General features: G+C 34.2%; 1 protein-coding gene across 1 annotated transcript in view; it reads left to right on the top strand.

The window, feature by feature from the left end:
• LOC110313352 (heat shock factor protein 3) overlaps nucleotides 1–13,710 on the top strand; it is a 49,552-nt gene that overhangs the window by 15,056 nt on the left and 20,786 nt on the right. Inside the window, exons 3-4 of the mRNA XM_021187438.1 lie at nucleotides 4,346–4,473; nucleotides 13,558–13,682. Coding sequence (XP_021043097.1) covers nucleotides 4,346–4,473; nucleotides 13,558–13,682 — 253 coding nt within the window. The remainder of the gene's footprint in view (nucleotides 1–4,345; nucleotides 4,474–13,557; nucleotides 13,683–13,710) is intronic.

Raw genomic sequence — 13,710 nt, 5'->3', positions numbered from 1 at the left:
GAAAGAAAGAAAGAAAGAGGAGGGAGGGAGGGAGGCAGTGAGGGTCAGAGAGACCAAGAGACAGAGAGAGGGGGAGGGAGAGGTGAGGGAGGGAGAAAGGAGGGAACAAAGAGAGGGAGGGAGAAAGAAAGGGAAAGATAGCTGGTGGCACAACATATGTTTCTATGTGGTCACTCACTTGACTACAAGTGCAACATCTATGTATTTGTAATCACTAGTCTTGGTTCGATTCAGGGGTCTTCTTACGTTCTTTCTTGTACAGATGCAGATGCGGAATCTCTCTCTATGTGGTCCCTTCTCTGGACAATCAAATTCTCTCTATTCAGATAGTTGCATGTTCACATATGTAGAGTCTGATACATGCAGTCACTCATGAAGGTTCATATTTGAATTCTTTGTGCCTTCATTCATTCATGAGTGTTTTATTATTGCTAATTAATTTTCAAGATAGATAACACTGGCTATCTACATGTTGTGGGATTTATCATAAATACACTTGAAATATTGCCATCTATACATAATAAATTTTTGCCTCTTATATGTTCTCAAGTACATGAATATATTTGTATTTCTTGCTTTGTTATCTTCTTACAAACAAGAATTTTATCTGATAGACTTATAAATCCTCCCTAGAACTTGGCACACTAGTTATGTTTGATTAAATGATGTTCATTAAATGTTTGTAGAAATGTGAAGGGCTCCAGAAGGCCAAGCATGGCAAATATGGCTCTGGCAGGTCTCACCCTTGCCCCCATTCCTTCTGCTTTGCTAAATTTTTAGATTGCATTTCTAAAGATAGCCACCAAAGTCTATTCCCTTACTTGGCCACTTCCTCCTCCTGAGACTGACCACCAAGGCCCAGCTATGAAAATCCTGAAGCAATCAAGATCTGTCTTTTGACTACCCTAATTAACCTGACAAATCAAAATAAACGAATTCATCCTAGCCAGGAGTTTCCCTTTTTCTCTTTGCAAATTACCATTTTACTATGGTCCATATCTGTCTTCACACCATCCAGAGGCAGTCCTTTATCTCTCCAGGGAAAATTGCAGCCACCCCCATCTTCCTTGTTTACTTTTCATTCTCCCCTGTCCTCTGTTTCCTGGTTTTGTCTCTTATTCCCCGCCTTTTGATCCTCTGTGACAAATAAATCTTTGTTCTGAGAACTTGGTCTTGGGGTTTCCTGTGACAATTCCAGTCCTTTCAAAATGGATAATCGAAAAAAACAAAACAAAACAAAAAACAAAATGGATAATTGATAAGAATCCTTAAAGCTATAGATTTAGGTGGCCAGAAACTTTGTTAACTAGTTTGTAAGTATGTTCTAAATGGAAAGGAATTGTATTTGTCTTGTAAAAAGTATGTTTTTTTTTAAGTAAAAAGTAAGAATCCTCAAGTGATTAGTTTTGTGTTATCTGCTTTAATAAAGCATATAGAGATTGGAAAGAAAAGTTAAACTTCCCACAAATTGATAGAAGAATAATCCTTTAGAAAATAATTCCTGTAATAAATGTTTCTTTTTGGAGCACGTTTGGGCAATTTTCTGCTATTAATTAAGCACAAATAAGTACATTAAGCTATGTTTAACCTCATTACTTCACAGGCACTGGGGCCATGCTCTTAGCTGAAGATGTAGTCTATTATCTTCTTCACCCCTTTTCTTAAGATCTTATTTCTCCTCTCATGAATCTTTCCATTTCCTTTTTCTCTATAGATGCTCACTTCCCTATAATTACAAAAAAGTAGGACCTAGGGTCTACATGACCAAAAATGTATTATGCTTGTCTTCTCAGATTGAGTTATCAGCTTTCATATAATATTTTTCAGTTCTGTCCATTTTCCTGCAGATTTTATAATTTCATTTCTGTTTTGGATTAATAAAACTTCATTTTATTTATATACTACATTTTCCTTATCCATCAATCAGTTGGTACGCATTTAAGCTGATTCCTTTTCCTTCCTATAGAGCAATTATGAACATGGATACCTAGGAATGTTTCTGATAAGATAGAGTCTTTGCATAAATTCCCTAGAGTCATCTAGCTGTATCATGTGTAGTTATACTTCTAGTTTTCCTGAAAAAAAAAATCCACCCTGATTTCTATACTGACTATGCCAGTTTACATTACATTCCTACTAACAGTGAATAAGGTTTTCCTTTCCTTACATCCACATCCAGCATTTGTTATAATATGTTTTCTTGATGATAACTATTCAGAATATGGTTAAAGGGAGTTTTAACAGCTTTGATTCTCATTGCCCTGGCAACTAAGGACGTTGAACATTTAAAATTTTCATTGGGCATTTGAACTTCTTTCAGAACTGTCTGTTCAGTTCCTTGGTTGCTTCTTTGATTGTTTTCTTGTTGTTTTGATTTTTAAATCATTTGTAGATTCTACATATTAATACTCTTAAATATACTATTGGTAAAAATTTTTCTCTCGTGCTAAGGGATGTAGCTTTACTTAAAGAACTGTTTCTTTTGCTGTACAGAAGCTTCATAATTTCACTATGTCTCATTTGTTGATTACCACCCTCATGTTGTGAGTCTCTGCAATCATATTCAGAAAGTCTTTACCTGTGTTTATTATTTGTAGTGTTTTCTTTTATTTTTTCCTCTAGCAGTTTCAGATTTTCAGGTTTTACATTGAAGTCTTTGATCTATTTGGAGTTGATATTTTTTGTTCAAGGTGAGAGGTAATATGCTATATTCTTCTACTTATATGTAGTTATCCAATATTCCCAGCACCATTTATTAAATAAGTTTGCTTTCTTCCATGAATGGTTTTGTTAGCAGTGTTGTCTAATCATGTGTCTGTATGTGTGTGAGTTTCTATCTGGATCTTCTATTATTTTCCATTGATTTATTTGTGTGTGTATGTCCCAGTACTGTGCTGGTTTTGTTGCTGCTTCTCTGTAATATTACTTAAAATTATATAATTAGGTATGGCAGTACCCTCTTTATTACTCTTTTTCTTAGTGTTTTTTTTGTGTATCGAAAGTATTCTATGTACTCAATTTTAAGATCTTTTTCTACTTCCATGAAGAATTATATTCAAATTTTGATAGGGGTTGCATTCTATAAATTGCATTTGGTAAGATGACCATTTTCACAGTATGGCTTCTAATTTATGAGTATGAAAGGTAACTCCATCTCCCCCAAACAGATTGTCCCTCATCCTCTCTACTTAATCCTCATATTCCACTTCTCCCATTACCAGTCACCCCATAAAATCTATTTCATCCCCCCTCCTATGGAGCTCCACATGTTATCCCTAGTCTTTTTCTGATATCTAATCTCTCTGGGTCTACTGATTATAGCTTGGTTATCATTTATTTAACACCTAATATCCATACATAAGTAACTACATACCATATTTGTCTTTCTAGGTCTGGGTTACCTCACTCTGGATTATTTATTCCAATTTCATCCATTTCCTTGAAATTTTCATGATGTCATTTTTTTAACAGCTGAACAATACTCCATTATGTAAATGTGCCACTTTTTTTTTTTTAAATCTACTGTTCTATTGAGTGACACCTGGAATGTTTCCAGTTTCTGGCTATTATGAATAAAGCAGCAATAAACATTGTTGAAAACCGGAGTGGGGCCAGAGCAAGAAGGAAAAGGGAAGTGGGTGGGGAATAAACATGGTTGAGCAAGTTTTCTTGTGGTAAGATCAAGCATCCTTTAGGTTTACGCCTAAGAATTGTATAGCTGGAACCTGAAGTAGATTGATTTCCATCTTTCTGAGGAACCACCATACTTATTTCCATAGTAGCTGTAAACGTTTGTATGCCTACCAACAATGGAGGAGTGTTTCCCTTGCTCCATATTCTCGCTAGCATGAGCTGTCGCTTGTGCTATTGATCTTAGCCATTCTGGCAGGTGTAAGATGGAATCACAAGATAGTTTAGATTTGCATTTCCTTGCTAGCTAAGGATGTTGAACTTTTCTTTAAGCATTTCCCAGCCATTTGAGGCTATTCTATTGAGAATAGTCTGTTTAGATCTAGGTGTACCCAAGAAGCTCACATGGCCAGCCAGTTTAGACCGAAGACATCACGCCATCAAGCTCAGACCTCTAAATGCTCCCACACAGAAGTCCATGTCAGCTCATATACCTGCATACACACACATGCCACAGACATAAACAACAGCAAGAAGAGGTTGTAGTACCCAAGTTTGAAATTAAGCTATTACAGTATACCAGTTTTTTATGACATCAAACGTTTTGAATATCACTTACTTGTTCTGATCCTTCCAAATGTCCTATTAGAATCTATTCTATGGCATTCCTTCTTATTGTTCATTTTTGTTCTTTGTTTTTTTTTCGTTATACTAGATGGTTTCCGAAAGGTGTTTGCACTGCAGACTGAAAAGACAAGCCAGGAGAATAAAATAACTATTGAATTTCAACATCCACTTTTCAAAAGGGGAGAAGCCTGTCTTCTTGCAAACATTAAACGAAAGGTAGGAAGAAGACCATTGTCATATATTTTTCTGCAGGATTTAGGGTGACACTCAGTAATCTAAAACTTTTATGATTTCTCTTAATTCTTAGCATGAAACCGCTGGAAATAGGAACTGGTTTGCTAGGTATTTTTTCAGATTTCTCTGAACATGACCTTTAAATATTAGTTCATCTAAAACCTTGATATCTTTTTTTGTGTTCTATTTTATTTTCTTGTGTCCTTTTAATCATGTAGATAGTTCTATAACATCTTAGAAAATAAGCAGAGGAGGCTAGGATAGATTTTGAAATAATATCTTGAATATTGAATTTTGAAAAAAATAACTACAGACCCTATCTGCATAACCCAGATCTGATGACAAGTCAAAACTTGATATAAAGAAGCAATATAGTTTTTCACTTGTAAGATGTCTGTGTGTGTTGGAAATTCACGCGAAACTTACCAGTATACTGGAAGTTCAGGACCAAAAACAAATACAGAAAGAACATTTAGACTTCCACTAAGAATCATGGTTCTCAATATGTGTTTTGAAAAATCTCTGAGTCCTAAGACCTTTTTTTATGAGAACTATGAGATAAGGCTATTTTCATAAAAAAAAACTAAAAAATAATTTTTCTATCTCTATTCTCTTATGATCACAGTTCAATATTCTTAGGAATATATGATATTTGATTACATAAGTATTCTCATTTTAATGTGTGGTAATGTGCACAGTATTGTAAATTTTAAATAAATAATTACATTTTTATCAATTCAAATTTTATTAAATATATAAATACTTTCTTACAAGAACTCATTATATATTGAGCATATTCTCCTGTGTCATCTCCCTATCCTCTTACCCCCTCCTTCTACATTCTATTACTGTTTTCCTGGAAGTTTTCACTTCTAATTTTAATATATATATGTGTGTGTATATGTTTATATATGTATATGTATTGTGTATGTGTATGTATATGTTGTGACTATTTGAAATCTGAAAACCACAGATGAGAGAACACACAGAATATTTTTCTTCCTAAGATTAGTTTTATTCATTCATGATTTGTTTATTTATTTTTCTGAGACACAGTCTTACTATGTAGGCCTGGCTGACCTGGAACTCACTATATAGACCAGCCTGGCCTTGAACTCACAGAGATCCACCTGCCTCTACCTCCAAAAAGCTGGGATTAAAATGTGTGTGACCACATTGAGTTAGTTTCAATCTTTAAATATTATTGTATTTAATTACATCCATTTTTCTACAAATTGCAAAATGTCATAATTCTTTATAGTTGAAAAGAACTTCCATCATGTATATTACAACAGTTTCTGTATTCATATTCTGTTGCTGCACATCAAGTTTGGTCCTATAACTTAGCTATTACAACTGGAGCCTAAAATAGCATTGATGCACAGATATCTCTGTGATCTGTTGATTTTGGATAAATGACAGTGATTTTTTTTCATTTTGGATTTAAAATTTTTATCTTATGTATTTTTAATTAAAAGAGTATTACATTCCTTACACCCATCCCTTTACTCCTCTAGTCCCTTCCAGGTCCCTTCTCTCCAACCTCTTCTTCCATAACACTCTACCCACTCTCAAATTGATGATCTTTTAATTATTATTGTTACATATGCATATGTATGTTCAAATATATAAACACAACATTCTGAATCCATTTTTGTCATTTGTGTATATTGTTTCCATGGCAACTTCATATGACATGACCAATTAGGTGGCTTATCCCTGAAAAAGGGTAATATTCTCTTCTCTCTCTCTCTCTCTCTCTCTCTCTCTCTCTCTCTCTCTCTCTCTCTCTCTCTCTCTCGTCACTGGATGACTATAGTTCTTTGTCTAGGGGTGGGACACCATGACGTTTTCCTCCGTCTACATTGGCACTCTTATCGATGTTGTCATTTTTCTTGTCTTTTTCGTGCAGCTGCATTTTGGAGAGACTATTTCACAACGGACTTCCTCATATTCTGCCACTTAAAACCATTCTACAGCCTCACCCATGATATTTTCTGGATTATAGATGCAGAAGATGTGGTGTAAATGTATCATATAGAGCTATGTTTTCCATACTCCATTGATATCTGCATTGTGCCCATTTTCTAAGATGCTTTCCATTTTCTGTAAAGAAAAACATCTCAGATGAGAGGTGATAGCTGTGGGTATAAGGATGTGATTTAGAATGTAGTAAGAAATTATGCTGGTATAGCAAAGTGCAGGTAGTAGATTCTTTTCTAAAGTCAATGACCTCACTAGCCCCACGAAGTCAGCTAGTTTTTTTATTACCTAGCTTGATTTCCCTCCTGATGATCAGACCTTAAGCCCAATTAGGCAGCTGTTTGTTATCCCTCATTTGAAAGCCTCCTTCCTTCCATCTAGTTTTCATGGTACCAGAAGATACTATGCATCTGAGTTAAGTCACACAAGGGGCCTCATGAATGAAGAACTCATGGGCACAGGTCTAGAAATAGGCTCATGGGTTTACAGACGGCAGATAGTTGAGGGAAGTGGAGAAAGGCAAGATGAGACATACAAAGAGAGTTCACAGGTCTGAGCCAGGTTGGTGTGTTTCTGGGTGTTTTGTTTTGTTTTGTTTTTGCTTTTTGGTTAGCTGGACCAAGAGTCTATCAATCTTGCTTATCTTCTCAAACAATCAGCTCTTGGATTCATTGATTCTTGGTATTGTTTTCTTCATGCCTATATCATTATATTCTCCTGTGAATTTTATTATTTCTTGCCATCAGCTGTGTTCAGAGTTGGTTTGTCCTTCCTTTTCGAATTTTTTTTTTAGTTGCAGCATTAAATCTATTATTTTTGCTTTTTCTGTTTTTTTATGATATGATAAATTTTGTATTCGTGAAAATCAATAAAGTTTGTTTTATCTCTAAATGTCATCCTTGAACTAGATTGCAGTCTTATTAAGACTGCTAAACAATAACCTTGGAGTTGTATTGTAAACTAACCAGCAAGTAGGGAGAGACTCATTTCTTAAGTGAGACAGTGAGGCACACAGATGCTCGAGGATGACTCTCACCTGATGTCTATGAGACCTTAGTACATATTTAGGATCCCAGCTCCAGGCTTTTTCTATTCCTGTGGTATTCACTGACATACACAAGGGTGGGCTTCCAGCAGCCATGCCTTTAGCCCAAGCTCCCACCCATACCCAAGCACAGCTGACAGGCTGTTCCTCTTGAGAATTTAAACTGAGACAGCAAATGAACAGTGCTGGCAGTGGAACAGTAAAGTAAGAGCTGCCTTGTGCTCCTCAGAGCCCCACAAAGGCCAATCAATATCAAGGGCAGCCTCCTCCCTGTGAAGCTTAACCTCAGACTCACCAAGAGCTTCTTAATGTTTCCCAGTTTTTCTGTTTTTTTTTTTTTAATGTAGTCACTTAGAGCCATATATTTCCCTCATAGGAATTGTTTTGTTGTACTGTGTTTTCACGTTCATTTATTTCCATGAAGGTCTTAATTTCTATCTTGATTTCTTTGACCCAGTCGATATTCAGTAATGAGTTGTTTAATCTCCATGAGTTTGTGTTTTTACTAGACGGTTTTTTGTTATATTGTTGTTCAGTAGGATACAAGGAGTTATTTCTCTCATTTCAGTTTGTAAAGATTTATTTTTGTGTCACAAGATGTGGTTGGTCTTTGTACTACTATGTACTACTGAGTAGAATGTGTATTCTTTGGTGTTGGGTGGAATATTCTGTAGTTATCTGTTGAGTCCATTTGACATAAGATGTCATTTATTTCTGAGTGTTTTTTTTGTTTGGTTTTTGGTTTCTTTTCTTTTCTTTTCATTTTCTTTTTCTTTCTTTCTTCTTCTTCTTCTTTTTTTTTTTTTGTCTTGGTCCAGATGACCTGTCTATTGGAAGAGGGGTATTTAAATCACCTACAGTTATTGGGTTGTTACTAATCTGTGTCATTAATATCAATCTTAAACTATTATGAAAATGGGTGCACCAGAATTTGTTGTATGTGTGTTTGGAATTTTATTTCATTTGGCTTATTCTTCCTTTGACTTGAATGATGTGTCCTTTTATCTCTTCTGATCAATTTTACTTTGATGTCCGTTTTTTTTTTTTTAATCAGACATTAAGATAGCATGGCCTGTTTGTTTCCTGGCCCCATTTGTTTGCAGCACTTTTTCCAATCTATTCATTTTACGGTGTTTCCCTTTTTTAAATATTAAAATGATTTTCATTTCTTAATCCATTCCGTTGAGCGCATGCTTTTGGTTGGAGAGTTGGGGCCATTTATATTTGAAGTTACTACTGAAAGGTATACGCTGGTGGTATTCATTTTGTTGTGCTCTTAGTTGTATTTTATGTGTCAGTAATTATATCTTCATTTTTTCCCCTGTGGTCCTTTAGCTATGCTCAATCCTCTCCTCAGCTCAAGGTACTATTTTCAATATACCCTGTAGGTCTGGTTTAATGGATGTGAATTCTGTTAGGTATTTTATATAGTAAGTTTTTCTTTCTCCTTCAACTCTAGCAGATTGCTTTTCCAGGTACAGTATTCTGGGTTAGTATCTGTATTTATTTAGAACTTGGAGTACATTGTTTCATCATTTTCTGGCTTTCAAAGTTCCCATTGAGAAATCAGCTGTTATTCTGATAGGTTTTACTTTAAAAGCAGCTTTCCTCTTGCTGCTTTCTCTATCCCCTTTTTGTTCTGTGTATCTGTTATTTTAATTATAATATACCAATGGTAGAGGGTTTGGTGTTGTTGTTGTTTCAGTTGTTTAGAGAAAAACAAAACAACATTTTCCATCCTTTCACCATGAGAACTGTTATTTCTTTGGAGGGAACAAATCAATACATACTGTTTTTAACCTAATCTTCTAGTCTTTGTCTTTTCCCTAGGGAATTAATACCTGTCATAATCAGCTTATTATTGAAAGATGTATGTTAATTCCTGATGGTTTATTGTTTTGTGGTTTGGGGTTTTTCTTCTTTCTCTGCCAAATTATTATAGAAGCATAGTTTATTTTTCCTATGGTCTCTTTCATACCAAAGGACGCCTTCAAGGATCTCCCATAGAGCTGGCTTAGTGGTCATGAATGTGTTTAGCCTGTTTTATGTTGTTGTCGTCGTCGTTGTTGTTTATCATGAAAAGACTTTATTTTTCCTTAAATTCTTACAAATAATTTTGCTAGGTATAGAAATTTAGGATGGTAGCTGTCTTTCAAAACTTGAAAGATATCATTTCCCGGTCTTTAGTATTTTTTTCATTGTTAATGTTACTTCCAGAAGCCTGTGTTTGTGTGTGATGGCTCTTGTACTGTTCTCAGTATAATTTTTTGGGGAGTTTTTGTAGTTAGTGGTTTAGTTGAAAGGAAGCTCTTTCATCTTTATTTTCTGTCATGTCAAAGTGCTTCATATATCTAGGTTGGCATCTCTTTTCATAGCTGGGAAATTTTCTGCATTGCATTGCTGAAAACATTTTCTATACCTTTTGAATGGAAATTTCTTTCTCTTCTATACCAATTTGGTATTATCATAGAATGTTGTTTATCTTGAACCTATCAGCCATACCTTTGGATAAATTCATCTGAGGGCCTTTTGGAATATTCTGGTTTCTCCATCTTAATGTCAAGTGCTGATATTGTATCCTGTCCTTGATCCATTCTAGTGTTGAGTCATTCTACAGGCATTTTCATTTAATTTACATTTTTTCTTTTCCAATATTTAAATTTAGCTTTTTCTTCAATGTTATTATATTTGGATTCTTCTTTTATAAGTTATTTTTACTTTATTATTTTCATGAGCTATTTGGGTTCTCCTAGAAATCCTTCAGTTTTTCTGTCTTCTTTGACTTCTTTGAACATGTTATAATTATCTTTTTGGATCTCCTAACTAAAATTTCATGTAACTAGTTTTACTGGAGATTAATTTTACTGGGATTAGCAATTTTTGAAGGAGTAATATTGCTTTGGTTTTTCGAATTATGGTTTTCCATTGTGTCTTGCACATCTGGAGTTTACTTGTTGATTGTATTTATTTATTTTTAAATTTCATTGTGGTTAACTAATTAATACAAAACCATCTTATTATTTCAGAAGGATTCTGATTTTTTTCAAGTGGATCTCCAGTGTTATAGAGTTGAGTTATTGTTTTCATATGCAAGACTGCTAGTTAGGGCACCAAGTTTGATTCTTAGACTCTCAATAACAGTCCACTATTAGCCAAATAAAAACTATTCATTTCTATCCACAACTACTTTAGGAACTAAAGGGACACATATTAGTGTGTGGACTAATATACTACCTGCTTTAGATATGAATAAAAACAACATAAAATGAAGAGCAGCATAGTAGCAGACCATGAACCCATTCACACCACTTTTCCCTATTCTACTGAACCAGTGCCTCTGTACTGCAAACAGAGCAGGCGTCTTTTTGACACTATGTTTTGATAAAAAAAAATGTACACATATACTTATGTGTTCAGCAAAATTATCCTCCAGAAGTGCATAAGAAATAAAGCTTTCAGAGAAAGACACACACACACACACACACACACACACACACACACAGAGAGAGAGACAGAGACAGAGAGAGAGACAGAGACAGAGACAGAGACAGAGACAGAGACAGAGAGAAACAGAGAGAGACAGAGAGAGAGAGAGAGAATATATTAGTTATCTATATAACTAGAATATCCTAGTTGCCCTAGGAAAAAAAATCAAAGGATGTTTCAAGACCATGAGTGACCACCAAAATAGACACATCATTAAAAAAGCCTTTAGTGTAGGTGTAATTCTCCATAGATACATAGATTGATTTTAAGTTTTCATACAGTAGATATTGGTATATATTAATATAACACATACAAGCAAAATGTTCACCAAATAATAAAAGAGTATGAAATGGTCATAAGAAAAACATACCACCAAAACAGACAAAATTTGGACTTTTTAATACCAAATTGAAACAGCCTTTATTTTAGTCATATTGACTGAAGAATGACAGTTTCAATTCTAGGAGTAGAAAATGAAAAATAGTGCTTCAGTGAGTCATTTTTCAATCACATTGAAAAAGGAGTCATGTTCATTCAGCTCTGATCCTACTGAATACTTAAATCTTCTTGGTCTAATTAAGAATAATTTCAAGACACAACTCCTAAGGAGTATTTAATATGAGATTAAAACTTCTACATGGGGAATAGTGATTCTCATATCTCACGCGTTAGTGAAAGTAATAATACACAAAAGATACCATATTTTTATTTTAATTACTTATGGCTAAAAACAAAGACATAATTTTATGTAGCAATGGCTTGATAGCTTTTATTCCATTAGTTTGGCATATATTGTAGAAGGGAGACAGACTATCTGAAGATGAGATGCCTAGTTTATGAGCTATCCAGGTAGTAGGCATGTGTTTTTCATCACAGAATCAAGAGAGGCCTGGCTCATTGCTAACGTAATTGCTTCCTCTTCTAAATCCTGCTCAAATATATTATTATCTGTACTGCTAATTTGTAGTTTACTACATATCGCTTTTCATGGCCAATGTTTTAAAGTTGAAACATACAATTTCTCTCTGGTCTGTTAATTACATAGCATTGCATTGCTTCCCAGATCAGCTTATTCTTCAAACACATTTACAGCAGGTAAAACAAGGTAGAAGTTTCTGTTCAAAATTTTGAATTTTTACTCTGAAGGAAAAGGAATCTCTAGTTCCTATTCACAGATGTAGTATGATATAAAGCTTCAATTTAGAATAATTGAAATGTTTTATTTGTTTAAATTATTTTCATTACTTCTCTCATTTGCATTAAAAATAATAAACTTTTATTTTGCCCATACTGTAAGATTCTGAATGAATGAGACTTTTCAAAATTGCATTGACTATGGGGATAATGCATCCTATAAACCCTTGAAAACAATACACATACAAATCATTAAAGCTGTTCTAATCACTACCTGCAAAATTAATTTTCACATTATTCTGTGCATTATTGTGCATTAAATTATAGAACCATAGTATGTATGGTGCTTGATTTCGTAAAAACGAAAGAAAGAAAGAAAGAAAGAAAGAAAGAAAGAAAGAAAGAAAGAGCACATAGTTTGATGCACTTACATTTCAGCGAGCCTAAAATGAATCTGAAGTTTATTATGGGTTATTTCTGAGACTTAATCACAGTGTAGATTACTCATGAGATATACCTACTCCCAAATTATGCTTATTATCTTTCCCAATAGAAAAATGGAGGGAAAAGTTGACACTTGAACTCTAAACAGAATTAGATGTGTGTATAACAGAACATTTTAAAATTAATATACTCTTTGTCAAAGTCCCATATATTTGGTTATGTTATAGTACTTACTATAAATTGAATTTTTTGTCCCTGTAAGGTATTGTAATTTCATTAATGATAGAAAATCTGCTGTACTTGGACTTTTTCTTTTTCTTTTCTTTTTTAGGATAATGAGGCATTTTTGGCCTCAAACTTAGGACCTCCTTTCCTCAGCCTGCAGAGTTCTGTGGTTATAAATGTGTGCCAATACAACTATATATAAAGCCACAGATATATGTATGTTGTATATATATGTATATAATGTGTGATATATATAATACATATGTCTGTAAGGTATTTGTAAATTATCCTTGAAATCAGGAGGGAGTGTATCTGAAACTATTTTTTTTTTCATTTTTCATTTAAGTTTTATGTGTGTGGGCATTTTGCCTACATATCTGCCTATCCACCATGCACATGTAGTTCTTGCACAGGCCAGAAGAGGGTATCATATCCCCTAGGACTTAAGTAGAATAAACTGGGTCCTCTGGAAGAGCCGCCAGTTCTATTAATTGGTGAGCAATCTCTCCAGCCCCCAGAANCTATATGTCTAACTTTCAGGAGCTTTCAAGTTAGTGGAAACTCAATAATGTGTGTAATAACTATAATATGAAGCATGCATGGTGTAGTACTATAATCAAGGTACATTTACAGAATTAAATGTACTTTTATCCATTTGTCATGCTTTTTCCTTCTCATTAGTAATCATAATGGATAGTTAATGGTATGCCAAAATTTTAACCAGTCTAACTATAATGTTCTCATTTTAGAAGCCAACAATAAAAATTGAAGATGCCAGCCTCTACTCCGATGAGTTTCAGAAAATTGTGACTGAAATGGAAGAGTTTAAAGACATGCAGAAGAAGATGGATGCCAAATATACACAAATGAAACAGTACGTGTTAGTCCGAATGCTCTAGCAT

Source organism: Mus pahari, chromosome X, assembly GCF_900095145.1.
Source record: "Mus pahari chromosome X, PAHARI_EIJ_v1.1, whole genome shotgun sequence".
NCBI lineage: Eukaryota > Metazoa > Chordata > Mammalia > Rodentia > Muridae > Mus > Mus pahari.
Note: the sequence above shows the minus strand (reverse complement) of the source record. Positions and strands in the feature narration are given on the sequence as shown.